This window comes from Nerophis lumbriciformis, linkage group LG25, assembly GCF_033978685.3.
Source record: "Nerophis lumbriciformis linkage group LG25, RoL_Nlum_v2.1, whole genome shotgun sequence".
NCBI lineage: Eukaryota > Metazoa > Chordata > Actinopteri > Syngnathiformes > Syngnathidae > Nerophis > Nerophis lumbriciformis.
In genome coordinates this window covers 35,058,335-35,070,358 of record NC_084572.2, presented here as the reverse complement: position 1 = coordinate 35,070,358, position 12,024 = coordinate 35,058,335, and the positions used below count along the sequence as shown (strand labels likewise).

The 12,024-nt window shown below is 39.5% G+C and overlaps 1 protein-coding gene across 2 annotated transcripts in view; it reads right to left on the bottom strand.

The window, feature by feature from the left end:
• LOC133621867 (uncharacterized) overlaps window positions 1-12,024 on the bottom strand; it is a 67,333-nt gene that overhangs the window by 25,865 nt on the left and 29,444 nt on the right. For both annotated transcript variants that reach the window (XM_061984279.1, XM_061984280.2), the window contains exons 2-5: window positions 10,694-10,766; window positions 10,510-10,626; window positions 7,536-8,199; window positions 3,043-3,216 (exon numbers count right to left, since the gene is read on the bottom strand). In XM_061984279.1, coding sequence (XP_061840263.1) covers window positions 3,043-3,216; window positions 7,536-8,199; window positions 10,510-10,626; window positions 10,694-10,702 — 964 coding nt within the window. In that variant the 5' untranslated portion in view covers window positions 10,703-10,766. The remainder of the gene's footprint in view (window positions 1-3,042; window positions 3,217-7,535; window positions 8,200-10,509; window positions 10,627-10,693; window positions 10,767-12,024) is intronic.

The window sequence follows — 12,024 nt, the reverse complement described above, 5'->3', positions numbered from 1 at the left end:
ACATGTGCAAGCAGAAAATGTATATTGTATAACAAGTGTTGGACTGACACGCTGTTAATACAAATTTTAGAGGGCGCCATATGTTATACCATCATGGCACGCCCCTATTATAGCCGTAAGGGTGAAAATCGGTGTATATTAATCCCGGGAGTTTTCTGCGAGAGGCACTGAAATCCGGAAGTCTCACGGGAAAATTGGGGGGTTCAGCAAGTAAGCTGCTGAGCCGCATCAGAGTGATCAAAGAGCCGCATGCGGCTCTGGAGCCGCGGGTTGCCGACCCCTGGTCTAGTCTCTTACGTGAATGAGCTAAATAATATTATTTGATATTTTACGATAATGTGTTCATAATTTCACACATAAGTCGCTCCTGAGAATAAGTCGCACCCCCGGGCAAACTATGAAAAAAAACTGCGACTTATAGTCCGAAAAATACAGTAATTTAGAGTTATTTGGACACTAGGGGAACATATTCTAAGTAATAAAAACTTAATTTAGAGATATTTGGTTAGGGTTAGAGGGTTAGGGTTATAATAAGGCCATGCAGAATAAGGCATTAATAAGTACTTAATAATGACTAGTTAAGAGCCAATTTGTTACTAATTTGCATGTTAATAAGCAACTAATTAATGGTGAATATGTTCCCCATACTAAAGTGTTAGCATGTTTTTTTACTGGTGCATAAAATGAACTGTGCTTGAACATCACCTTGTTCAAAGAGCAAAACCAACACAGTGCATAAACTCACAACAAATTACACACCTGCAAACCAGTCAGCTGTTGCCGTATCCGTAAGTTTGTATTTACACGATGAGTCGGGTGTGTTTTGACCTCCGCTGAACCCCTGAGCCCGACTCACCGAACCCCTAGGGTTCGATCGAACCCAGGTTAAGAACCACTGCGCTAGAGCATGAAGAGTGCTTGAAACTCCGCATGTCAACATCTCCGTTCGGTGCCACACCAAAAAAATGCCGAAGCAACCATTTCCACATCAACACCGTATTAAAAAAATAGTCAACAACAGAAGAAGATGACGTCCGCAGGAACCTACCACATAGTGGAGGACATACACTATTTGATTTCCTATTATGCAGCTCATTTTTATTTGACACTTATTGAAATATCTTGTGTGACATCATCATACCTGCCAACTTTTGAAATCAGAAAAACCTAGTAGCCAGGGTCCAGGGGCCGCAGGCCCCGGTAGGTCCAGGACAAAGTCCTGGTGGGGGGTTCAGGCTTCGCCCCCCGACGCAAAATGATTATTAGCATTCAGACAGGTTAAAATGTTGCTAAAACCATCACTTTTCTATCAGTCACAGTGACTTTTCAAAACAAAAATATTACAGCAAAAATCATATGGGTTGATTGACATGTTTATTCTGTAAGCTAACTTCAATAGTTTGAAATTATTTTGACAGTTAATGCCAGTTATCCTGTCAACCTTTCACAAGACTTCAATTTGTTAATTGAAAGTATAAACAGTATAAACACTTTTTACAGTAAACAAATGGTAAAACAGTACTAAACAATTCCATTAAAAAAAAATTGGTGTCATTATTAACTTTCTGTCCAAGCTTGTATAATCTACTGCCTTGTTCAATTGTAAAAAATATTCTGTGCCTTAAATTCACATTTCTATCACAATTATCATACTGTAAACATGGTAAGCTAACTTCATTAAAATTAATAGTCCTGTCAATAGCATGGAATTACAATTCAAATGTAGTTTTTTTGTAAGCCTTTCAAAAAAATTCAAAATATGAAAAATGTATGAAAATTAATTTAAGCCATCAGACACTTGAAAAGTGGCACATCACATCTCTAATGTAATCATTTTAACTTTTCAACAGAAATAGCACTGCAAAAATACTAAGGACATACTTCTGTATTTTGGTAGTTATGCTGTCAACATTTAACAAGATTTCTTCAACTTGGACTTGAAAGTATAAATAGTATAAACACTTTTAACAGTATAACAGTACTAAACAATTCCAATAGATAACATTGGTGTCATTACCTTTTTGTGGCTAAAATCCAAATTTAGCAACGGCATTAGACTTGTGTTTTTTTGTCCCAACGTGGTCTTTTACATCGCTAATTCCTCCGTGTCCGATCGAAAAATCTTGTCTGCACAAGGTGCAATTCGCGTAGTTTTCACCCTTTTTGGAACGGATAATTATTCCCGGATAGGCTTTTGAATATTCTTCACGGAATGACTGCAGTTTTCTTTTCGGTTTAAGACTCGTTTGCGATTTTTCTCCGGCCGATTCCATGATCGTTCACTCGTTTGGAAACAATGGCAACTGGTGCCTCGTGCTTGGCAGCGGTGCTATAAATAGCCTCGCGCATGGCATTCGGAATGGCTCGATAGGAAGTTACGGGAAGCAGTGTCGATTGTCATTGTTGTTACGCGATTTCGTGAATAAAACTTTAAAAACAATTTTTTTTTTAAATTAATGAAAAACTGTATTTTTTATCACTGCAACCGTAACCCGGAATAGGTTGATGAAAACCGTACTAATTACGGGAAAACCGGAGTAGTTGGCAGGTATGCATCATGCACAAAAGTGCTGTTTTAAACTATTGTAGTGGCGTTTTGTACAAAAAGTGCACTTTAATTTAGCGTTGTTTTGATATGTCATCTTAGTGACATCATGCACAAAAGTGCACTAATAGCTTGTTTTAAAATGTCTCCGACAATCTTGCACTTTCTGTTTTGGAAATGACATGAATGTTAATAACTGTTTAATAAATACACTTTTGCTCAATTGACTTAGTTGTGATTTCCCTCTCTGCATGAAAGTTTAAAATTAGCATATATTAATGCAGTATGAAGAAGAATGTTTTAATGTAGACACATAGAATCATCATAGTGGTGTGATTATATGCATCAAGTGTTCATTCAAGGCTAAGGCAAAATATGGAGATATACAGTATATTGTGTATCGTACATGGCCTAGGAATATCGAGATATTAATAAAAGGCCATATCGCCCAGCCCTAGCAGACACACATAAATCGGGGGGGGGGAAAGCGAGCTCACCTTCTCGGCGGTAGAGCGTGCTGGGCAGCGTGCTGGAGCTCCAAGACAACGACCAGTGCACGTCGCCGCACAGCTTCTTCTTGGCCGCCGACTCACGGGAACATCGGTACTCCCAGAAGCAGCGGCGCTTCGACGGACGCTCCCCGGACTGCTCCACAGGCTCCGCCTCCACCTCTGAATGAACATAAAAACAGAGGTGTCAAAGTCGTTTTCACTGAGGGCCACATCACAGTTATGTTTGGCCCCAGAGGGCCGCGTCTAACAGTGAATACTTTTATCACACCATTTTTTAAAAACTAAAATGTAAAAAAATATGGTAAGTTGCAATAATTTCACCTCAAAATGTAGTGTATGTTACTGTGAATGGAAAAACAGTACTGCTGTTTTTATGCTTAAAAAAAAGGCAGCTCAATTGCCAGAATTTTACTGTTAAATGTACTTCTTTTTTTTTTACAGTAAATAAAAAAAACTGCAATTTTACAGTAACATTTCGGCACCTGAGCTGCCAATTTGTTTTTTGTTTTTACCGTAAATCAACTGTAGATTTTTCGGTGTATTACTGTAAATAAAATGACACCAGTTTATTACAGTAAAAAAGGACAGTTTTTTTTCATTCAGAGAAAAATGCTGTAAAATCCACAGTAAATTTTACAATTTTACCATGAAATCTACTGCTACTTTTACATTGCACAATTTGATGGATAACTGTCTTTGAAATCATTATTATTTGTATTTATTTATTCTTTTTTTTTTAATGTAATATATTTTTGCATAATTAGACAATATTTAAGTTAACACAATTTGCGATTACATGGAGTACATTTTTTCTCTCTCCCAAAATAGAAATAAATAATACAATTAGTAAGAAAAGTTACAGTAGTGAAGTGAAGTGAATTATATTTATATAGCGCTTTTTCTCTCGTGACTCAAAGCGCTTTACATAGTGAAACCCAATATCTAAGTTACCGTACATTCAAACCAGTGTGGGTGGCACTGGGAGCAGGTGGGTAAAGTGTCTTGCCCAAGGACACAACGGCAGTGACTAGGATGGCGGAAGCGGGGATCGAACCTGGAACCCTCAAGTTGCTGGCACGGCCACTCTACCAACCGAGCTACCTACCGAGCTATACCGCCCAGTACTTTATTGATACATATTATTTCCAGGTTTTCGAGGGCCTAATCAAATGAAGTAGCGGGCCACATCTGGCCCCAGGGCCTTTAGTTTGACACCTGTGGTATAGAAGGACCACAGCTTGCAGGTTCAACATACACAATTAAATATCTTACGTTAGTCAGACAGTAATGTGTTTATACAAGTTTAGACCGTGGTGTGACGTCAATGTCTCTTGTTTTCACGTTAGCATTTGAGCCGGCTCCAGTCAGTTTGTGAGTTTATTAAAGTGCAGCTTTCAGTCACGTTTTTTTCTATCATTTTAAGTAGAGATGTCCGATAATATCGGCCTGCCGATATTATCGGCCGATAAATGCTTTAAAATGTAATATCGGAAATTATCGGTATCGTTTTTTTTTTTTTATTATCGGTATCGTTTTTTTATTTATTTTTTTCTTTTTTGTTGTTGTTGTTGTTGTATTAAATCAACATAAAAAACACAAGATACACTTACAATTAATACACCAACACAAAAAATCTTCCTCCCCCATGTACACTCATTCACACAAAAGGGTTGTTTCTTTCTGTTATTAATATTGTGCTTCCTACATTATATATCAATATATATCAATACAGTCTGCAAGGGATACAGTCCGTAAGCACACATGATTGTGCGTGCTGCTGGTCCACTAATAGTACTAACCTTTAACCGTTAATTTTACTCATTTTCATTAATTACTAGTTTCTATGTACGGTAACTGTTTTTATATTGTTTTACTTTCTTTTTTATTCAAGAATTTTTTTTAAATTTATTTATCTTGTTTTATTTTTTTAAAAAGGACCTTATCTTCACCATACCTGGTTGTCCAAATTAGGCATAATAATGTGTTAATTCCACGACTGTATATATCGGTTGATATTGGTATCGGTTGATATACCGTATTTTCCGCACTATAAGGCGCACCGGATTATTAGCCGCACCTTCTATGAATTACATATTTCATAATTTTGTCCACCAATAAGCCGCCCCGGACTAAAAGCCGCGCCTACGCTGCGCTAAAGTGAATGTCAAAAAAACGCTGCGCTAAAGTGAATGTCAAAAAAACAGTCAGATAGTTCAGTCAAACTTTAATAATATATTGAAAACCAGCGTTCTAACAACTCTGTCCCAAAATGTACGCAAATGTGCAATCACAAACATAGTAAAATTCAAAATGGTGTAGAGCAATAGTAACATAATGTTGCTCGAACGTTAATGTCACAACACACAAAATAAACATAGCGCTCACCTTCTGAAGTTATTCTTCATTCGTAAATCCTTCGAATTCTTCGTCTTCGGTGTCCGAATTGAAAAGTTGCGCAAGCGTGGGATCCAAAATGGCCGGTTCCGTCTCGTAGAAGTCATCGGGAGTCAGTGTCGCTGTTGTTCTGTGAATCCTGCCTTCCGGAAAGCTCGGACCACAGTTGTGACCGAAATATCTGCCCAAGCATTTACGATCCACTGGCAAATGTTGGCGTATGTCGTCCGAGGCTGTCTGCCCGTCTTAGTGAAGGTGTGTTCGCCTTCGGAGCTGTGTGAAAAAAGCCACCCGGCCTCTTCGCGTAAACTTCCCTTAACCACTCGCTCATCTTTTCTTCATCCATCCATCCCTTCGAGTTAGCTTTTATGATGACGCCGGCTGGAAAGGTCTCTTTTGGCAAGGTCTTCCTTTTGAATATCACCATGAGTGGAAGTTAGCATGGCAAGCTAGAACCACAGTGAAGGATGACTTCTCATTCCCTGTGGAGCGAATATTCACCGTACGTGCTCCCGTTCCACAGTGCGGTTCAGTTGCTGTGAAATACGGTAGTAATCCGTGTGCGGATGGAGAGATTGCGTCTTTTTATGAACCGGATCGTTTAGTAGGAGCCATTTTGTGGTCTTTACAGATGTAAACAGGAAATGAAACGTACGGTGATATCCGCGCGTTTTTTCTTCTTCTTCCGGGGGCGGGTGAAGCGCTTCCTGTTCTATGGGGGCGGGTGCTTTCCTTGGCGGTTGCTTGCGTAGAAGAAGAAGCGCTTCCTGTTCTACCGGGAAAAAAGATGGCGGCTGTTTACCGAAGTTGCGAGACCGAAACTTTATGAAAATGAATCGTAATAAAGCGCACCGGGTTATTAGGCGCACTGTCAGCTTTTGAGAAAAATTGTGGTTTTTAGGTGCGCCTTATAGTGCGGAAAATACGGTAGGTATCGGTAATTAAGGGTTTGGTCGATATCGGAAATCGGCAAAAAGCCATTATCGGACATCCCTAATTTTAAGTAGAGATGTCCGATGATGGCTTTTTTGCCGATATCCGATATTGTCCAACTCTTAATTACCGATTCCGATATCAACCGATACCGATATATACAGTCGTGGAATTAACACATTATTATGCCTAATTTTGTTGTGATGCCCCGCTGGATGCATTAAACAATGTAACAAGGTTTTCCAAAATAAATCAACTCAAGTTATGGAAAAAAAAATGTCAACATGGCACTGCCATATTTATCATTGAAGTCACAAAGTGCATCATTTTTTTTAACATGCCTCAAAACAGCAGCTTGGAATTTGGGACATGCTCTCCGTGAGGAGGTTGAGGTGGGCGGGGGTGGGTGTATACTGTAGCGTCCCGGAAGAGTTAGTGCTGCAAGGGGTTCTGGGTATTTGTCCTGTTGTGTTACGGTGCGGAAGTTCTCCCGAAATGTGTTTGTCATTCTTGTTTGGTGTGGGTTCACAGTGTGGCGCATATTTGTAACAATGTTAAAGTTGTTTATACGGCCACCCTCAGTGTGACCTGTATGGCTGTTGACCAAGTATGCCTTGCATTCACTTGTAGATATTAAGTGACTGGGCCGACACGCAAAGGCAATGCCTTTAAGGTTTATTGGCGCTCTGTACTTCTCCCTACGTCCGTGTACACAGCGGCCTTTTAAAAACTTATACATTTTACTTTTTGAAACCGATACTGATAATTTCCGATATTACATTTTAAAGCATTTATCGGCCGATAATATCGGCAGTCCGATATCATCGGACATCTCTAATTTTAAGTCATAACGGGAGTTTTACCGCGGTTGTCATTTTTACCGTGCACATTGCATGCGTAGAAATGATATGAGACGTCCAGTAGAGATGACGTTTAGCATTCTTGCTAGCATGTTCCGCTCCAAACAAGCGACAAATACTGCGGGAATAGCGGCATGACATTGTCCGGGAGTCACACCCACAGCTTTGCTTTTCAGCGTTCTTCTAAGAACGAGGATGTGGTCTGAGGTCTGGTCTGGAGCGGGACCACCGTGGGATGCTTGGCATGTGGGCAGCGAGAGGATTGGGAGAAAAATGGAGGGATCGACTCACCGCACTCGGTTTCCGAGGAGCTGGAGAGGTCGGCCGTCGTCTCTTCCGCGCCGTCCTCCCTGTCCTCCTCTTCCTCATCCTCTTCCTCCGGGTCCTCGTTCTCCAAGTCCAGCTGGGCGTTCTCCTCGTCGTCCACCTCCTGCTGCGCCTCCTCCGTTTGAACCCCTTGGCTGAGTGAGTAGTTGTGCTCCTCGCTGCAGTGTTCTATTACCGGGCCTGAGGCCGGCGCCTCCTCCTGGGTCACCTGATACACCTCCACTGTGGCGCCGCCATCTTGGCCTCCCCCTGACACTTGTCCCGCAACTGACGCCTCCCTCTTTGTTACCGTGGCAACACAGCGGGGCCCTTCCGCGCTCGCCGCTCCGGTGGCCTGTGCTTCCTGCGCGGCGGCGGGTGGCGTCGCACGTGCGGTCGGCGCGTGCTTCTCCTCCTCCCGGCTCCTCCCCCAGCGGCCCATCAGGACGGCCTCCTCCGAGGTGGCCAGCAGCTCCCCGCCGACGCCGAGGCCCAGCTTGGTGTAGCGCGCCATCTCGTCCAGCGCAGACACGTCCCAGCGCTCCGGGTGCAGGTCCTCGCCCAGGCCGCCGTCGTCCACCAAGTCGCTGAGCAACTCAAAGGGCCGTTTCCGTGGCGACGCCGGGGAGCCCAGCATGAGCAGCACACTCTGAAAGTTGGATTCGAGTTAAGAGTGAAAATTAGCTAAATAAAATGTGAAGTTAAAAAAAGCTTTGAAAATGATGAAGGTTCATTTGTGTCTTTACTTTTAAAAGAAATCATTTGTGTCTTTATTACAAACAGCTTCTTTTTTTTTTACACTGAATTTTTATATACTGCTTATTTTTCCGAGTTAAAAAGGTGAAAATTATGAAGGTTCATTTATGTCTATTTTTTTTTTAAATTATTTGTGTCTTTATTTTTTTTTTAATAAATTATTTGTGTCTTTATTTCAAAAGTTTTTTTGTTTTTTTTACAATGTATTTTGTTAACTGAATTTTTTGAGTTTGAATTATGCGTCACATTTTTTACATCAAATTACGCTTTAATGTGTTTATTAAAGTGAATGAAAATTTGTGTTCAGTGCATAAAACTTCGGTGTAAAAAAAAAAAATCACTGCAGAAAAATTCAGTGCCAAAAAAAAGCGTAAAAAAGCTTAATGCGTTTGAATTATGCATCACATTTTTTACATCAAATTATGCTTCAATGTGTTTATTAAAGTGAATGAAAATTTGTGTGTTCAGTGCATAAAAATTTGGTGTAAAAAAAAAAGCGCAAAAAAGCTTAATGCGTTTGAATTATGCATCACATTTTTTTACATCAAATTAATAAAGTGAATGAAAATGAGTGTGTTCAGTGCATAAAAATTTGGTGTAAAAAAAAAAAATTTGTAAAAAAGCTTAATCCGGTCTCAGATCCAGCCAAGAGGTTATTCAGTTTTAACTGACCTGAAGTGAGTCTTGACTTGACTGAATTTTTTTTACACCGAATCTTTATACGATGCTTTTTTCTTCTCAAGTTAAAAGAGTGAAAATCAACAAGTCAATAAAATGTGAGGTTAAAAAAGGTTTGAAAATGATGACGGTTCATTTCTGTCTATTTCTAAAATTATTTGTATCTTTATTTTTTTTAAATAAATTATTTGTGTCTTTATTTTTTTAAATAAATTATTTTTGTCTTCATTACAAAAGTGTTTTTGTTTTTTTTACAATTAATTTTGTTAACTGAATTTTTGCGTTTGAATTATGCATCACATTTTTTACTTCAAATTATTAAAGTGAATGAAAATGAGTGTGTTCAGTGCATAAAAATTTGGTGTAAAAAAAAAATTATACAATGCTTTTTTTCTTCTCGAGTTAAGAGTGAAAATCATCAAGTCAATAAAATGTGAGGTTAAAAAAATGTTTGAAAATTATGACTGTTCATTTGCGTCTTTATTTTTAAAATAAATAATGTGGTTTTATATCAAAGGTTGTTTTTTTTTTTACACTGAATCAGATTTTTTATTTTTTAACATCAAATTATGCTTTTGTGTTTTTTACTAAATTGAATGAACATTTGTGGAAAAAATGTGTTCAAAAATTCAGTTAATCAAAAATCAGTGCAGAAAAATTTGGTCTAAAAAAACTTGCAAAAAAAGCTTACCGGTAATCCTGTCTCAGAACCAGCCAATAAGGTTCTTTAGTCATAATTTACCTGAAGTGAGTCTTGAGTTTTGAAGCAACGAATATATCTGCACTGATTTTTTTTACACAGAATTATTTTACACATATTTTTGCACTGAATTTTCATACAATGCTTTTTTTCAATTTAATAAAATGTGAGGTTAAAAAAAGGTTTGTGAATTATGTAGGTTACTTGGTGTCTTTATTTTTAAAATAAATCATTTCTGTATTTATTAGAAAAGCTTTTTTTACACTGAATTTTATACGTTTGATTTTTATATTTTATTTTATATCAAATTATGCTTTTACTTCTTTATTTAATTGAATGAACATTTGTGGGGAAAAATTTCAGGTTTAAAAATTCAGTTTATCAAAATACATAATGTAAAAATTCAGTGTAGAAAAATTCAGTGCCAAAGAAATTGCAAAAAAAAAGCTTCATCCTGTCTCAGAAACAGCCAATTAGGTTCTTCAGTCTTAATTTACCTGAAGTGAGTCTTGAGTTTTATTTCTGCACTGAATGTTTTTTACACTGAATTTTTATAAATAGACTTTTTGTACATGGATTTTTTTTACGCTGGAATTTTATGCACTGCTTTTTAAACAAACTGAATTTTAAACACAAATGTTGCTAAAAGAAATTTTATTCAATGAAATTGTTAGCATAATTTGATGTAAAAGGGACAAGCGGTAGGAAATGGATGGATAAAAAAAATCCATTCACAAAATTCAGTGTCCAAAACAATCTTTCCTAGTAAAAACACAATTAAGTTCTATAAAAAAGTCAGTGAGGTGTGCAAAAACGCCGCCTTACCTGGTCGTGCTCAGTCCGGCCCCCTTGTGGTGACATGGCCAGAGGGTAGGGGCTCAACAGAGCCCGGTCGCCCCCGTAGGCCTCGCCAAAAGCAGGCTCCATCCCATTCATACCCGGCTGAGAGGGAGGACACAATCAGCTGAGGAACTCTCGCGGGACTAACCCGGTACACAAGTACCCCTACCTGAGGCATGCCCGAGGCCTGGAGGGGGGCGGGGCTCAGGTCGTGGTCACAAAGTCAGTTCCGGTGCGTTTCACTGCAAAAACGTACAAAGTGCACTTAGCATACAAACACATGTATCAAAACTTAAAGGGGAACATTATCACAATTTCAGAATGGTTAAAACCATTAAAAATCAGTTCCCAGTGGCTTATTATATTTTTCGAAGTTTTTTTCAAAATTTTACCCATCACGCAATATCCCTAAAAAAAAAGCTTCAAAGTGCCTGATTTTAACCATCGTTATAAACACCCGTCCATTTTCCTGTGACGTCACATAGTGAAGCCAACACAAACAAACATGGCGGAAAGAACAGCAAGCTATAGCGACATTAGCTCGGATTCAAACTCGGATTTCAGCGGCTTAAGCGATTCAACAGATTGCGCATGTATTGAAACGGATGGTTGTAGTGTGGAGGCAGGTAGCGAAAACGAAATTGAAGAAGAAACTGAAGCTATTGAGCCATATCGCTTTGAACCGTATGCAAGCGAAACCGACGAAAACAACACGACAGCCAGCGACACGGGAGAAAGCGAGGACGAATTCGGCGATCGCCTTCTAACCAAAGATTGGTATGTGTTTGTTTGGCATTAAAGGAAACTAACAACTATGAACTAGGTTTACAGCATATGAAATACATTTGGCAACAACATGCACTTTGAGAGTGCAGACAGCCCAATTTTCATCAATTAATATATTCTGTAGACATACCCTCAACCGCGCTCTTTTCCTGAAAGCTGATCTGTCCAGTTTTGGAGTTGATGTCAGCAGGCCAGGGAAGCTAGGGTCAATAGGGGGTTTAGCTCGCTCGTCTGCGGGAACAAACTGCCGCCATTGCTTGCCGTGCTACCGAGGTCCTTTGTCCCTGAATTGCTCACACACTCCGGCAGATTCAATGGGGGTCTGGCGGCAGATTTCTTTGACTTTATCGTTGGAAATGCATCTGCTTTGAGTGTCGCAGGATATCCACACATTCTTGCCATCTCTGTCGTCGGTAAAGTGTGCGGAACAAACGTCCAATTTCTTGCCACTTTCGCATCTTTGGGCCACTGGTGCAACTTGAATCCGTCCCTGTTCGTGTTGTTACACCCTCCGACAACACACCGACGAGGCATGATGTCTCCAAGGTACGGAAAACAGTCGAAAAAACGGAAAATAACAGAGCTGATTTGACTCGGTGTTTGAGAAAATGGCGGATTGCTTCCCGATGTGACGCCACGTTGTGACGTCATCGCTCCGAGAGCGAATAATAGAAAGGCGTTTAATTCGCCAAAATTCACCCATTTAGAGTTCGG